At 38.4% G+C, this 17,954-nt stretch overlaps 1 protein-coding gene across 1 annotated transcript in view; it reads left to right on the forward strand.

Annotated features, from left to right (window-relative positions):
* The first annotated feature begins 6,721 nt into the window (after positions 1-6,721).
* The window catches only part of LOC140238151 (dolichyl-diphosphooligosaccharide--protein glycosyltransferase subunit STT3B-like), a 33,745-nt gene continuing 22,512 nt past the window's right edge, over positions 6,722-17,954 (forward strand). The window contains exons 1-5 of the mRNA XM_072318090.1: positions 6,722-7,252; positions 9,911-10,019; positions 11,063-11,172; positions 13,094-13,182; positions 15,064-15,152. Coding sequence (XP_072174191.1) covers positions 6,936-7,252; positions 9,911-10,019; positions 11,063-11,172; positions 13,094-13,182; positions 15,064-15,152 — 714 coding nt within the window. The 5' untranslated portion in view covers positions 6,722-6,935. The remainder of the gene's footprint in view (positions 7,253-9,910; positions 10,020-11,062; positions 11,173-13,093; positions 13,183-15,063; positions 15,153-17,954) is intronic.

Consider the following 17,954-nt stretch of genomic DNA (forward strand, 5'->3'; position numbering starts at 1 on the left):
TAGTTGTAGTTGTTGTTATTGTTGTTGTTGTTGTTGTTGCTGCTGCTGCTGCTGTTGTTGTTGTTGTTATTGCATTACAATACTTTTTTTAAGTCACAGCCCAGAGTCTGCACGGTCACATTAGTAAATAGACTCATGCTACTCTTCGCATTTTCGCCTGCATGGGATTGAGCGATATTGGATCGACTGTGTGGCTCACCTTATATCTGTGTTCTAATTCACGGGACGTGTCTGGCCCATATGCATTGATCTACTTCACATTATTTTCTCTTTGTTTATAACGGTATGACGTAGAAAAAGATAATCACCAACACGTCAATCAGAAAATGGGGCAAGCTTGGATAAACTCCGTATAAAATGAAGGACTCACCTATAATCATACCCAGTTTCTAGTTTATCAGCAGAGTGTTTGGTAAGCCAGAGTGATACTGCGCGCTTTTGGAAATGACACATCACAATCCTTTCGTATTTCATTTCCAAGTAAGCAAGAAGGATATTTGAATCAATTTAAATTTCAAAATATTCCTTTACTTTCGTCACTTTTGGAAATCACATCATAATCACTTCTATTTCATTTTCAAGTAAGCAAGAAGGATATTTCAATCACTTTGCATTTCAAACATTCATTTATTTTCGTAATTTAGCAAAATGAAAACAAACAAAGAGTATTGAGTTCATGGAGTAGGGACAGTAACAACGTTGCAGTGATTATACTAGCGTGTGGTCACACTACGTAAGTTTTGGCCACACTAAACAAAATAGAAGAAAGTGATCATATTGAGAACAACTTTCCTGTACGCTGACCTCTCTTTACTCTGGTATATCCACAAAGCAACCCATTTGGATTTGATGTAAATATACTGTAAAGGGAAAGTGAATGAGGAATTTATTCTTGATTCACTTTGTCTAATTGGTAACGAACGTTGAGAAATCTATGTGTGTGTGTGTGTGTGTGTGTGTGTGTGTGTGTGTGTGTGTGTGTGTGTGTGTGTGTGTGTGTGTCAGTGTGTGTGCGCGCACATGTGTTTGTGTTCATGTGTATTTGGCAATTTCGTGTTCAATCTACATGTATTTCCTGTTCACAAAAAAAGAAGTGATGTTTGTACTATGTTATTGTCGAAAAATGAAATAAAACATTGAATTGAATTGAATTGAATTTGTTCAATAGTTATTGAATGAATATATGGGACACAAATTTCTCAACGTTTGTCACCAATAAGACACTATTTTTGTTGATTTACCAGAATCATCTTTTTCATCACCATTCTCATTATTATTATTATCATCATCACTATAATCGTGATACCGATCAAGATTATTATAGTTATCATTATCATCGTCGATATTAGGCCCATTATCACTGTCATCATAACTCAATGTGTGCGAAATTGTGCGAATCAGCAATTACCCATCAGTTCGACACAAAATTTGCCATGATCTCAGGTTTGCTGCTCCTCATCATCTGTATTTATTCAAAGACATTTCCGTTTGAAAAAAAAGGCACATCAACGAAACAAGACTGAAATGAGGGAAAATATTATTTTGTTAGTGACGATACATGATCACACAATCTTTATTGTCCAGACACCTGAATGTACTCATTAAGATGCACATAATCAGGTGTCGGCGACGATCATTACATCAAAGAAAGACTGCAGTGAACAGTCCATCGTAGGTACATGATCCTACGAAGATTTTTTTTTAATCGTATAAGAAGTCGTCATAATTAGGAAAATAATGTTTGCAAATCTTTGTAAGATATAACTGTGAATACACGGGCAACATGCAGGGTTGATTAAAACAATCAAACTTCATTTGTTTGAACAATTCACTACTTTACTTAGCATTGATACTTTAAGTTTAAACATGAAAATTATGTAATACTTTGTACATTTCGTAAACTTTGTCGTATATTCTCGACATATTGTATTCTTGCATGTTTCAGCATTTTTCGTCAGTGACATATTGTATTAAACGCTTATTTTATATCTTGGGAACCTATACATCCTACATGGTTTGCTTTTAAGTAGGTTCCTCATATTACACATTACATAAGTCCTTGTACATTTGCGCAATTTAGTTTCAAACTGACTGTCGCGTTAAACTTTTTTTTTCTGAAATCAAGCGAATATAAAACTTATATGAGATGTGGAATATGGAGCAAGAATTAAAAAAAGAATAACATCATTGACATCTTCTGTAAGAGCTCTGAACATAATACTGTGGACAGGGCTCTGCTTATGGAATCTACAGTGGGAAGATCATGGGTTCGATTTTCGCCTCGCCCTTGCCCGGAGGTCTGGGGGAGGGAACCCCGAATAATATAATGGTGTATGTTCTCTTTTAAACTGAAAGAATGTACACATATAGGTCGCGGAATCCCCCATATGCTTAAATATTGTTGGAAATTGTCACGCGCTGCTCTTTTACTTACTTTTACGTTGCATGATCATGATGATGTGCCTAAATTTACACTATATCCCGAGCCTATTATCACGCATTACGCTCATTGAGTGTAAAAGCTTATTTGAACTGTGATCATATATTTATACACTATAGTGTGAGAACGAGGATAATGTACAATATTCATATACTACCTTTGATTATACTTTTATGTTATAATCTGTAGCAAATTACGTTTCATTGAGCCAATGTGGAATCGGCGGAAAATAACATTCTTCCGTCAAAAAAAAAAAAAAAAGTAGTAAAGTATTGACCCAAATTGTTACTGTAATGATGAAATGCTTTTGACGAAAACATTGCCTCGATGGGTTTTCTTTCAAAAGATTGCCCGTTGTATGAACCCAAAGGAGAAGAAAAAAATGGTCCTCGCTGATTTTAGATGGTTGATGAATAGGTTGAGGTCAGGACCTTCGTGCACTGTCTTTTCTTGCACAGGTATTGATCTACAAGCGGGTTGTAGAGGTTATTCTAATGCCTGACACAGTTCATCTGAAACAAACAGGGTGATACGCGTGAACGACTCTCCTGTAAAAGCCCCCGTATTTTGTTATATTATTGTCCCCGAAACCCGCGGTATGAGTAATTCATTTTCATCACTAATGTGGCGTCACTCGTATGCACGCTGCATATAGGGTCATGTGTAACTTCATTACAATGAGTACAAAATTGTTGTGTAATTTTGTCTGTATACCACGGGATATGCGTTGATCAACACCGAGTTTCGAGTTCTAGTAGTAGTAGTAGTAGGTAGTAGTATCATAGTAGTAGGAGTAGTAGACAGTAGTAGTAGTAGTACATGTAGTAGTAGTAGTAGTAGTAGTAGTAGTAGTAGTAGTAGTAGTAGTAGTAGTAGTAGTAGTAGTAGTAGTAGTATAGTAGTAGAAGTAGTAGAAGTAGTAGTAGTAGTAGTAGTAGTAGTAGTAGTAGTAGTAGTAGTAGTAGTAGTAGGAGTAGTAGTACCGTAGTAGTAGTAGTAGAAGAAGAAGAAGAAGAAGAAGTAGTAGTAGTAGTAGTAGTAGTAGTAGTAGCAGTAGTAGTAGTAGTAGTAGTAGCAGTAGTAGTATAGTATAGTGATTGGTTGAAAGAGCTTCGATCGCGTTATCACATGTATTTTCAACTTCTAAAGAATGTTGGCCTGTTTGACCTGGTTTAACATTCGATGCCATTTCACGCTGTACTGGTATTTGGAAAATGACATCGCTGTTTTTGACATTTTCCGTTTATAGTGCTCTATTTTGTGAAATGGTAAAATCAATTTTTACATCGCGCGCTACTTCATAACGTCACTCTGTGACATATTACAAAGCAATATTGTGACGTCGCAAAGCATTTTTGACATCGCGCACTGCTCAGTACGGCAACTGTGAAATGTTACAGAGCAATTGTGACCTCACAAAGCAATTCTGACATCGCGCACTGCTTCTTACGGTCACTCTGTGAAATGTAATAAGGCAATTGTGACATCACATAGCAATTTTGATATCGCGTATTGCTTCGTGTCCACTCTGTGAAATGAAACAAAGCAATTGTGACATCACAAAGCAATTCTGACATCACAAAGCAATTCTGACATTGCACACTGCTTCGTACGGTCACTCTGTGAAAAGTAACAAGACAATTGTGACATCACAAAGCAATTTTGAAACAAAGCAATTGTGACCTCACAAAGCAATTCTGACATCGCGCACTGCTTCGAACGGCCACTCTGTAAAATGTAGGAGAGCAATTATTGTGACACCATGAAGCCATTTTGCTGGCACTGCATTTTGCTATCGTGCACTGCCTCCTACGACCACCACTCTTGAAATGTAACAAAGCAATTATGACATCACATCAATTATGACATCAATTCTGATATCGCGCCCTGCTTCGTGCGGTCACTGAGTAGCCCACCACAACATCCCATCTACCACACGACTTCTCCCCTCAAATTTCCCTTTCTTTTGTTTATTTTTTAAAAATCCCAAATATAGATCATATATACTGCCTAATTTCGAGTTTCTGTTTAAAACTATGGGCCTCGATGCCTCCAAAAGTACGATTTGTAGTCACCTCTGTCCGAAGTTTTAACCAGAAACTCTCAAGGCAAAGTATATCTGTATACCATTATTGTCATTGTCATTATGATTGCTATGATTATTGCAATCATTATTACCATCAGTATAATTGTTTCATTATGGATCATTTGACAAGTAAGCAGCAGTAGTAGTAGTCACTAATTGAAGTCGTAATAAAAGGAGATGTATATAACCATGGACCTACAAAAAACGCAGTGAATTAGTGATCTACTTCTAGGTCGATGCTATTGATCTGCATTCAGCAAAAGAGGGCGACATTCATTCCAAAACTTGCCTGCGTTTACAACCGTATGATACGAGGCAGCAACTCGGCTATTTTCTTGCGCATGATGAGTATACTGTTTTATAATTATAAGGGCTGCAGAACAGAAACTATTGTGATGAGATTTCAAAATGTTATTCAATCCCTACATACTTTGAGCTTATAATGGGATTTCCACTCATTAAACTACAATAGCCTTTACGCAATTGGATATTTACATAATTGTTTTGTCCTTTATGTTGATAATCATGAAAACAAAGAATGAAATTCACATCACATCTATTTTTTTTTTAATCTGGTCTCAGTGGTATTTCTCAGTATATTTCATTCATATACTTGTGCTATCGAGAGCAAAGTAAAAGTTATTGCAAAGTCATTTAATTGCATGTTTGTTTGTTTGTTTGTTTTTTTTTTTTTTTATCACAGCCGATTTCAAGGTGTGTTCAACAGGATTGGCACTTTTGTGATTAATTGGATTGCCCATACCGCCACTGGCATTTCACTTTCTTGATTCTCTTCATGATAATAATTAATAATGATTAAACAACTCAAAATTATCATTTCACATGTTTCTTCCATTAATTCCATCAAAAATTAAGTTAATTTCATTATTAGTCTCATCATTGTTTTGATGATGATTTATTCAGTGCAGACAACCATTAGGCCTTGAATAAAGAAGATTTGTCGCACTCATCGCCTGCAAAACATTGTTTCTTTCCTAAAATTCCTTCTTTATTCACTTCAAATTTCAAATTTGATAGTTCTACCCCTTGTTGTATCATAGCAGTGTGATTTGATGGATTTTGGATTTGAAGGACGCTATTGGTGTTAGGACGTCGCCATTTTTTAAAGTTGTGAAGAAGGTAAAAGGAAGACCCTGATTCTGAGTAGAATGAAGGGTGAAGAATCCTTTACAATTTGGATTTGTGCATGTCATTTGCGTAAATGGTTTAGGTCTACTTACTGCACCCAACAATGTTGTACAGGACCAGACCTGTAAAACGATCAAAGTCTTGCTTCTTTCCTTCATATTCTGTCAGGAAAGGTATACGTAAGCTTACAACAACAACAACAACAACAACAACAACAACAACAACAACAACAACAACAACAACAACAACAACAACAACAACAACAACAACAACAACAACAACAACAACAACACCAACAACAACAACAACAACAACAACAACAACAACAACGACAACAACAACCCAAAAAACAACAAACAACCGTGTCATTTTTTCACTAACTTTTCATGCTCCTACAGGCCTTCAGCTACTCCTTTCAAAACTATTATATTTTTCGTGTGTTTAATAAAGCAAGTAGTTGTCTTGCGTATTGAAAAAAAAACATTGAAGAGTATAATACATGATATGCATACACAGGCTCTAATTATATCATGTTGTAAATGAACTGATTTTCTCGAAATTTAATTCAGTAACAGTATTATTGCCCCTATGTCAGTTTAATAAGCAATGTGTTTCTTCACAATGAACTGCTAAAGTTTCATACACTTGAAGTACATATTTCATTGACCGTAAACGCAATTGTACTTCTGAACATTTTTTTTTCTTCAATAAACAGTTTCTTTGTATCTGAAGACATTGATTGATTTCCTCGCACCTACTAAATGCCGTTTGGAAGATGGGTAGACTGCATGCACAAGACATGGTGTACATCGAAAATCCGTCACCATGTGAGTCGAAACGTGTATGCGTGTGGTTGGTATTCATGCTTTACGTGCAAGTTTTGGACGACGTATAACGTACACGGCATGCATCTGATTTCGGCACGGTCCGCGTCCACACACTAGGGATCGAGGCGAACCTTCCGTGCATAAAGCACGTCGTCCCCCGCCATCCAGGTAACCTAAGCGGGATCACAGGGTCTTTACGAAGGGCGCACCGGCGGTGTATGAACTTGGGACTACCTATGGGGTGCAGAGGAGGCGTATGTTCATCACCAGGTTGATTTGTACATCACAGTACGCTCGGTTACCTATCAATATTTCCCACATGTTGTCTATTTGCACGTTTCGCATCGACTACTTTGGGTTAGCCGAGCTGAACATTTCCATTTCCGTTAGTGAGATATTTGTGGAGAAGATATCAGCGAATTTGTGACCGGACATGGCGTCAAGTTCACAGCATCACGATCAGTACGATGCCACTGCTGGGGACGAGAATGTAGCCGAACATGCCTTGTCTCTGTATCCAGGATCGTCTGGAAGATCGAAAAACGCTGCAGCCATGTATGCTGTGAGTGCTAGGGGGCAACACCTCGGTCAATCTGCCCCACCGTCGAAACCCAAGCCGCCAATCCATGTTGACGCGGTGAAGGGATTGCTGGCAGTAGTCATTCTGTTCTTGGCCTGCTTGGCGGGGTTCTCGTCTCGCCTGTTTGCCGTCATTCGTTTCGAGAGTATCATCCACGAGTTTGACCCTTGGTACGAAATGTTGAGCAAACCTGTGAATCATGATGTATTGATTGATGTATTCATTCTATTGCCCAAACTGTGTGCAGTAAATATCTAACCGTAGTGTAAAGATTCCATTCCAAAGAATGCTGACATGATCACATGATGGGGCACAGATACGGTAATATTAAATTAATAATCCGCCAGCTAATTATAGTTGGTGGATTATTACCATATCTGTGCCCCATCCAGTATTCTGCCTGGACTAAAATTTTTAGACTAAAAAGTAACATCATCAATAATTTTTACAGTAACTAGACAGTGAGTGTATTGACAACTAAGTACACGTATCTATACACACTGATACAGGGTCAGCATTTATGTGACATCAGTTTGATCTATTTTCAAGATCTTACGGGATTATTTTTTCTGTGTAAATGGTGAATTTGGTTTCGTGGTTACTTTTAATGCATCGCAGCAACAGACACAAAGACAACCCAACCATCAATCATGGATGATAAAGTGCTGTGTGGTTGCGTGTAATAGCTAATTCACTTAATGAAAATTCTTGTCCAAGTATTCATTGGAGAAGTCCCAAAGCCATCAAGAAAAAGCAGACATTGTAAACTTGTGACTTGTACTCTTTTCGTTAGTTTCCTTGACATCTTTGATAAGATCTTGCTACACACTCTTGAAATGAATTTCAAATTTTCTTGAGAATCTGCTCCTACCTAGTGTAGTATTTACTTCCAAGGTCTTTAATTCTATCTCTACTCATTGCTTTCATCAAGTTGGAGTACTTTGACAATAACAGAATTCTGTTTGACAGAGTTTGCATGTTTTCTCCAATAGATGAAATGCCATTGGTGGCAGCAACATTAATATTTAATTTTGTTATCATTGTTATTATTATTGTTTATTTCATTTGTATTTTTTTTTTTTTTTTGGGGGGGGGGGGGATCTGTTATATCAATGTTGATGGCTTCTTAGTCTTTAAAATGATCCTGCAGATTTCATACTCCCAAACTGTAATTTGCTCCACAGGACATGCGCAGTCTACATGTTGTACATGTATACGCACTGTACACCTCTACTATCCCAATCTTCAAAGTGGTATGAAATGAACAAGCCATTTCAAGTGGACTTTTCCAGCAATCTAACTCTATGTGCTTAGGGATGAACATCACAGATACATCAAAATCTTGTTCTTTTTGCTTTCTTCTTTGATCTGACTCCACTCCCGCCATTGCATCCTCAACTCCTCCACTTATAAAGGGATTTAAACATTCAGCTCCAATCCACCCTTTGATTGTTTACTAATAGAGATTTGTGTATTTCCATTGTCTTTGCATTAGAAACTTGCTGAGACACCATGAATTTACAATACATTTAACGCAATAAGTTGGCAGTTAGCGTGCCAGTTAGTGAACAAAGCAAGGTTATGAAAAGGCAGATTGGCGAATACAGCGCAGAAATGGTTGATCATGCAAATCATAGGAGAGATGTCAAATTTCTTTCATGTTTGGCAATATTTATTAATGTTTTGAATTCAACATTTATTCTTTCACCCCAGGGGAGAAGAAACTTTTCCTCTCAAATGCTTGTCATATCTAGTCAAAATGGTAGAAACATTAGCAACAAAAAAGTGTTATTTCAAATTGATTGGCACTTTCAATCATTAATCGCTCCAATGAGAACTTGCAACACACACACACACACACACACACACACACACACACACACACAGTACATTGTGTACATGAAACTGCTGAACAACTCTTTGTGTTGTGTTGCAATTTGGCAAACTACTTGGAAAAACTGTGATGTGATACCAGGAAATCAGATCACTTGTATGGTCATATCCATGCCAGATGAGATCAATCCATGTACCAGTGTACAATATGTAAAGTACACAGGATCTGTGATGTAGAGTTTTCAAGAAGCAGCCTTAAGTATTTTGAAATCTTGTATTTTAGTACTAGATATTGTCTTTTGTGGAATGAACAAGAAGTTTATATGCAGTGAAATCATTGATTATTGTGTTTGTTTTTGTCATTATTTTCATTCTTTTTTTTTTGGGGGGGGGGAGGGGGAGGGAGGATAATTGCTAAATGTGTTTGGCCACAATGAATAATGCAAAGATAGGACAAGATGCACTAAATTCTAAAGGAATTTGAAGTATAACAGTGTACTCAAACATAACAGCTTCTTTTATTTACACCCATGCCAAAGTACCGTACTGTAGGGCAGATAACCAAGGATTTTTTTTTTTTAATTTCACACTGTATTGAACTATCCCATTAGCAACCAAAAATTGTAAGCAAGTAAATTTTGTACAAATGTACTCTCATCAATGCAATACAACAAATGAAGTTTACTGCAGTAAGGGCAGATCAAGTATCATGTTTCTAGTAATTATGCATGTAGTATGAAACTAGGTAAGTGACAGTTCAGTTGGTTACAGAGAGAGAGAGAGAGAGAGATGAAAAAAAAATTTTTAGAAAAAAAAATGTTTGTGTACATGTGAGTTTGTCTTTAAGATCAGTCAAACTCAATCATGCTAACTGCATGGAAGTACCAGGAAAAGTATGGTACAGGGAAGTGTGCAGAGGTGTGTTTAGCACTGACTGAGTGTCGGTCTCATGTAGCCAGCTTCTTCATGCACATTTTATGTAATATTGCTCACAGGTTCAACTACCGGTCAACACACTACCTTGTCACCCATGGGTTTTACAACTTTTTGAACTGGTTTGACGAGCGGGCCTGGTTCCCCCTTGGGAGGATTGTTGGTGGGACTGTAAGTATCTTTTCCAGCAGTTTGGGGTTCATGAAGATATCAGTCTGTGATGCCCAGAGATTTCTGTGAATTTGTCTGTATCTTTGATTGTAACTTTATACCAGAAGTTTGTTGTGGTTACTAAGGTGTGACAACAGTGACCTTTTTGCATGCAGCTGATGAGTGGTGGGACAATCTATCTTGAGTAAATAGTGGTATAGAGGGTACGGTAAGCTACAGCATAGGATTTGATGATGTTCTCTGGAAGCTGTGATGTTATTTCGACCACTTGCTGTAGAAGTATGCTTGAATTTTTGTCTTTTGCAGTTTAATGAATACATGAAGAAAGTGATACATTTGCATGTTTGTTGTCTTTATGTTAATTAAGGCTGATGAATTTATATTTGACGGGTGAAAGAATTGAGAAGCCTGACAGAAATTGTGTCCACACAAAAGCTACATGCTAAGGAAGGTATCTCTGCTGAATACATTAACAAGATAGAACCTGGAAACACAATGATGTTCTTTTCATTTTTTATAGATATCTGATAATTTGGTGTCTGGAAGCAGGAATTCTCTCATTCATCTTTCCTGTACCGTTTTTGAAGGGTAGTCACAGTGTGAAAATGTTCTTTAATATGAAAGCCAGCTACACATTGTTCCCATGGGCATGTGCCAGATTATGGTGTATGATATGCACTATCATGTTGCTGTTTTTTTGTTGGTCATTGTCCATATCAAACAGCTTTGTCGATGGCATGTGCATAGTTTTCTTATTAAATGAGCTTGCAAAAGACTTCAACTACTTCACACGTTCTGGCAAAACACAATTGCATGAACATGTCAAATGATTTCCTTGGTCGTTCAAAAAAGTTATCTTTTAGAAAAATATATTAGTGTTGTGTTCTTCGGTCTAGAGATAACAATTGGTTTGATTGTAGAGATGATAATAATTGGCATGCTAGTTTATGTATACAGTTGCAGTCATGTAGGTTTACCATGCTTAACACGTTGAGAACCAGTATGACTTATTTTCTATATATCTGTCATGCAAAATTATTCAGGTGTATCCTGGACTTATGGTGACGTCTGGAACCATTCACAACATTCTGCACAGCCTCAACATACCAGTCCATATCAGAGACGTCTGCGTGTTTCTCGCCCCGCTCTTCAGGTATGGCAGACTTAAAAGTTGTAACCCCAAACATGCATGATTGATGTTATCTGAAGGTCTTACCTTCCCTATCTCAGTCTCTTCTCTTTGTTTCTATTCGACACTGAATTGGGAATTCAGGAGCTGACAGCGGTTCCACGCACCAGGCGACTAGATGATACAGGCATGTAGAATGCATCACATCATGTCTTGTGTCTCTTTTGCAACACTGAAAATAAGATTCCCTTTGTGAGCTGATTAATTGTAGATTACCGTATTACCGTAAGATTTTATTGTTCAACCATGTAGAATTTCTTGATGTTTGCAAATAAGGGATATATGACCTTTAACACATTCTTGAGTAAGCCAGTATCCAGCTCCAGAGGACGTGGGAGATCAAGGAAGACTTGATCTGAATGTATCAAGGCCGACATGAAGATATGCAACCTGAGCTGCATTGACCCACTAAACAGAGTCACATGACGGGCGGGTGTTAAACATTCTCGCCTCCAATTGTTGCCCACCCCCAGAACCTGGGACACCCGTGGTAGAAAACTAAAATCAGGATCAAGTCTAGTCAAGTCAAGAAGGCTTTGTGTAGTCGGGATACCTGTATGCATGTTTGTCTACATTGGATGACATCTTGTTTCCATGACAACTGGAGATATCTGCAGAGACTCCAACTCTCCCGCTTTCGATGGGAGATCTCCCCCGCCGAAAACCCGTTTTTGCGAAATCTCCCGTTCTCCCGCTTGAGATTTAATTTCTCCCGCCCTGGCTCTTTGTCTCCCGTTGGAAAGGATTTCTTACTTATTTCTACCGTATGTTGAAAAAATAAGCCTTAGATAGCACCAGAGAGCATCTAGAACCCTAGGAACTTCGCGCTTCGCACACATCAAGTTGGAATCTCCCGTTTGCTAGTGGTTTCAGGCGGGAGAATCTCCAGATCAGAAGGTGCTTTGGGTTGGAGTCTCTGTATCTGATTCACACTTGGTAATTGTGTGTATGCCAAAGATGAGCTGATTGCATTTGTGGTAGTAAAACTAGAAAGCAAAAGACTATGGGGGTCTAAGTCCAATCCTGAAAAAAAAAAATGTATAGTCGAACAAAACTAAAGAAAGTATGGGATGATATTTAGTCTACAGTGATAATGGAATGAAGGCATTTTAAAGGCATTATATATGGATCAGGGGTCGCACTTAACTTTTTTTTTAACTAGCCAGGCGGACTACTTAGAATCACTTTTGACACTGAAGCAATATTTTGGCTATCCAGACGGACTAGTAACTTCAGAATTTTATGATTTTTGGCTAGTCCGACGTGATTTTGGGTGGCCAATGGCCAGCGGACCATCGCCAATTTCGAACCCTGTGGATTGTTTGAATTTATGAAGGTCAATGACCAAAGCTTGCTTACAGATTGTACAAGACTGTGATTTTAGAAATATATGACAAAATGCAGCCAGACATGGTCCAATTTTGCTGGTCCAATTGGATAATTTGACAGAGTTATTCACTTGTACAGTATTTTGGAAACCTGTTTAATGTATGAACAGTCAAAGGTCATGGTCATTTTTGTAAATCGATATTTTGTCATATTAATTGAAACAGTAATTTGAAAATCTAATCAAGCATAGAATGTTATGTGACTGGGAGAAAGTAATTCATTATCATATTTGAGGTTGTAAGTCAATGTCAAAGTTGGAGCATATGATTAGCCTGGGGTTTAGATAATTCCCAAATGATTTTGGTTGGGAGGACAAAAACGACAACTTGGTTCTCCTCTGTTGCTCTCCTTCATTTCAGTACAGTGCTCTCCGCTTAATTTGGTAGTGTCAGACAGAGTATACCCAATTAAGCGGTACCCGATTATGCGGAGACTACTGTTCAGTTGTATTACCATCATCACAGTCTTATTGCCCCTCTGTTCTTTGCCCCGATAGTGGCCTCACAGCTTTAGCTGCCTATGGTTTAACAACAGAGCTGTGGGACTCTAGCGCGGGTCTCCTTGCAGCGTGCTTCATTGCTATCGGTAGGTACAGATTTCTGATTCACTGGAAGCACGATTCAATTACTATATGACCCCGTTTACAGTGCGAGGCTTGGCCGCTTCATTTCAGTGTAAACGCGCAAAAGGCCAAATGCGAGGCCAAAATTGGCCTCGCATTTGGCCTCGCTCTGGAGGTGGTCTCGGCCGCGGCCGAGCTGCGGCCGAGTCCGGCCTTTTCTTGGTGTAAACGCAAACTGGGCCAAATGCGCGGCCAATTTTAGTCTGGTTTCCAAACCCTCTGCCTGTATCTTTCGCTATTCAGGATATTAACCCCCTCAACGTCAAAAACTAGTATAGTTTAAGGTGGTTTTGTCCTGCAAAGGATTTTTCCTTCAGCAAAGGCCTTTGCCCGAACGGCGACTTTGTCGCCACGGAATCCAGTTGGCAAAGGGTCTGAAAACCAGACTATATCAAATTGCATTTGTTTATAAGCAGAGCGCCACTAAGACAAAATATTGAAAGGTTTTAATTAAAAGCGCGGCCGAGCCCAGCAGTGTAAACGGACAAAATTGCGAGGCTCGGCCGCGCAATTGAGGCCGGGCTCGGCCGTGGCCGAGCTGCGGCCGAGCCCGGCCCCGCACTGTAAACGGGGTCTGAGATGCTCGTTTTGATTTCCAGGTCTTTGTGATGCATGTGGCAACAAGTTGTGTGCCTCGTTTGTGTGAATACAGTTTGTCGTGTCACCCTTACTATTTCCTGCATTACTTTGCTGGTTTTGAAGAAAATAAACAACAAACAAAATGGTCAACCTTATTGTTATTGGGGTAGTTTTGACATGCTGATTACACCCGTTCATGTAGCATATTGTTATGTTTATCACTCAATGTTTATGTACTATCTATGACTTGCCACATATGTTTAACTACATTGAGGCAGTGTTAGGAAGGATGCTAGATAAGACAATATGCCAAATAACATTGTGTTACTATTGCTCATTGCCCTTTACATTGAGTCAAGGAGGCCAAGACCTTACAATACAAAGGGTTACTGTGACAGTGACTATCAAACTTATCTTTGTGCTTAATTTTGTGCTGTGGGTACTTACATTCTGTTGATTGTGTGTAGCCTACTGGATACTGGGACTGGACTGATATGATTTAATTACAGTACAGACTGGCATGCTCAGAACAGAATAGACTGTACTGAGTTTTGTTAGCCCTCTTGACTATTGGTGGTGCACAGATGTCATTGTCTTCAGGGGCCCATTGCATAAAAGTTACAATCATGGTAACTTTGCCATCCAATGGTACAGTGTAACTTCCATGGAATTCTTGATTTTGATTGGCTGTTGAGTATTGTTACCATGGTAGTTACCACTGGATGGCAAAGTTACCATAATTGTAACTTTTATGCAACGGGCCCCAGATATGACACACAATGAGAGACTTATAAGTTGTCTGAAAGATTGCATTGTTATCTAAATGAGGAAGAGAGGTTTGTGGTAACACCACTCTCAAGGTTCTTCATTCGTCAAAACGACAGTCCTGTCAAGGACTGCATACTCTTGGTGTTACCACCAACCTCTCTTTCTTGATGCCTTGATGTGAGGTATTCAGAGAGAAAACTCATTTAAGACTGGCCTTAAAATCATCTATAGTGTTCAGACAGAAAGAGAAAGAAGAAAAGGGATTATCTCAGATTGCATCAGGATTGCTACTAATTGGTAATTGAGCCTTGATTAGTGCAGATTGGATGCCATCTATTCTTTAGAGGTTGCGACAATTAAGGGATTGTGTACAGAAAAAAACTTTTCACAAAATTTCAAATAACAGTGCAACTGCATCTGCTAACTTGTCTCTGTCTTTGTTCTTTTTTTTTTTTTTTTTGGATTGTCTTTTCCTTTTTCTCTCTTCTTGTATCCAGTTCCGGGATATATTTCGCGTTCAGTGGCAGGTTCCTATGACAACGAAGGAATCGCCATCTTTGCTCTGCTCTTCACGTACTACTTGTGGGTAAGTAAGACTTTTGTCTGTAGATCGTGTGGAGATACAGAGGCAATCCCAGTAGAGTTTCCATCCACAGCCATGGTGACTAGAATATGTCCCATATGTAACACTATTAATCATGATAATGATGGCAGTGGTAGTTAAATGTACAACTGTAAGTACATTGTATGTTTGTAAGCTTATATATGATTGTATTTGTATAATGTACCTTTCATTGTGTACCAGTAGAAGACAAATGTCTGTTTTAATGTTTTAGCAGGCAATAAATAATCATTTCACATATCATATATCATTTTTTTTCCATTATTGACTGATATAGGATATGTGGTGCTATTTGATTGAGTGCCCAAAAGTGATGAGGATGCTGTACATTATTTGAAATTTCAGTTTCATTTTAAGCTGTGGTTTGATTATCGAGCATATACTTTCTGTAGCCAGCCAGCTGCACTTGGCCCTTTTTTATTATGCCTCCGCCACGAAGTGGTGCCGGAGGCATTATGTTTTCGGGTTGTCCGTCCGTCCGTCCGTCCGTACGTCCGTACGTACGTCCGTCCGCATTCGTTTACGCGATAACTTGAGTAATATTGACTGGAATTTTACCAAACTTGGTCCAAGTATAAAGTATGATGGGGCAATTAATTGATTAGATTTTGGGTGAAATCGGCCAAAGGTCAAAGGTCAAAGGTCAAGGTCAAATCATTAAATTGTATCCGTTTACGCGATAACTCAAGAATGGATCAAGCAAATTTCACCAAACTTTGTTGGAGGATAATGTATGATGGGACAATTACTTGATTAGTTTTTTAGTGAAATCGGACAGAGGTCAAAGGTCAAAGATCCAGGTCAAATCCTAAAATTTATCTTTTTACGTGATAACTCAAAACTGGATGAAGCAGCTTTCACCAAACTTGGTCCAAGGATGATGTATGATGGGGCAATTAGTTAAGTAGATTTTAGTGACATTGGCAAGAGGTCAAAGGTCAAAAGGTCATGGTCAAATGCTAAAAATGTTGCTATTTCCCCCATATCCATACAATGCCCGAAGGTATTATCTTGAAACTTATTGTAGACATGTACTACTGCATAAAGATTCTCCAGAGAGAGTTTCATGTCATAAGGTCAAAGGTCAAAAGGTCAACGGTTAGGTGAATATGTTACAATTTCACTTTTCTTGCAAATGGTTCAATGTATCTTCATGGAACTTGGTACATACACATGTACTGACTGGCAGGGATTTTCTAGGGAATGTAGGGGGGGGGGGGGGTCATGGGTCACTAGTCAGGGGGTCAAAGGTCAAGGTCAACTCCTCAAAATTTTAATATTTCCCTCATATACTAGTATATGCAATGCTTACATTATTATTTTTAAAACTAAAACTTGATATATACATGTATTCCCTAATGGAGATTCTCTGAGAAATTTTCAGCCAGAAGGTCAAAGGCTAAGGGTCAAAGGTCAGGTTTAAATGCAAATATATATATATTTACTGTAATTACACTCTTTCTTCATACCTTGAAAATTACTCAATGCATAAACTTATAAAAGGGTAGGTCAGAAGTCAAGTACCATACATACAGACATACAGACATTGTACCATACACCTATTGGGAGAATCATGCATTATGGCGGAGGCATCAGTCGCCATAGCGACATTTCTAGTTTATTCAAGTGAGCTTCACTCGGCAGGTTCCAGGGTTAAAACTGAGTATACATGACATTTTTCTCCTGCTTTAATTCACAGTTGTTTTAGAGATATGAGAGAGGCCAGAAATTTCAAATTAAAATAAACTCGCTGTGCCGATTGTAGAGCTAAACTGAGGATGCAAGTTGATTTTAGAATAGTTGACTTGAGGGAATTGGTTTCAGAAATGCCAGGTTTCAATGACATTGTAGTTTTGAAGCCTGCCACACCTTACAAATTTAACATTTTCCCAAAACAAAAGATCTTTCTCAAGGTCACTCAGTTTTTGCAGTGTGAGGAGATCAAAAAAATAATTCATAATTAACCAAAATGTCATTGCTGATTGGTTAAAAAAGAACGTGTGCATCATTATGCAAAGTGTGAACATTATTGGGAGATGATGAACTGAGAAATGATGACAATGTTCAAGAATCAAGATGAAGCAGGGGGGGGGGGAGGGGGAGGAGGAGAAGCAGTTGGCATGAACAAAAGTTTTGAGGAGTATTTGTCAGGATGATTGTGACTGAAACACTGTGTGATTGTCAAACGAATGGATGATTTGCAGACAAAATGGGGTATTTCCTTATCGTAGTATGTCTATTGAGCTGTAGTTTCACTGCATTACATGAGCAAATTAATATGAAGAGCTAAGGAAAATAAAATATGCTTTATAGGGGGAGAATGTGGAAGTTAGAGTATCACAGTCCTTCTAATGGGCTAATTCTGCACTCATGTCCTTAGCTTTTGTTGAGGACAGGCTGATCGCTTGCTACAACATGCATTTTCCATAGACACCTGCGCGAGTATACTTGGGACTCGTCTTCAATGGGCTAAGGACGAGGCAATAAAGCGCTACGCAACACCGTAACCTGTGGTATGACCGTACCGTACCCCTGGTTACGGCATTGTTTAACGCATTCTTGTTTTTTTAAGATGTACAGCTACATACTGCTGTCATGGTTGCAAAATTTAAGCGATCAGCAACGACAATCCCAATGCCAATTCATCCCTGTGATGATATGTTTAATAGTAATTTTATAAATATTTCATAATAATGGTAATAGATTTGTTGTAATTTTTTCAAAAATTGTTATTATAATTTTGCATAGTAATTTGGAAAGAGACAA

The sequence above is a fragment of the Diadema setosum genome, chromosome 14, assembly GCF_964275005.1.
Source record: "Diadema setosum chromosome 14, eeDiaSeto1, whole genome shotgun sequence".
NCBI lineage: Eukaryota > Metazoa > Echinodermata > Echinoidea > Diadematoida > Diadematidae > Diadema > Diadema setosum.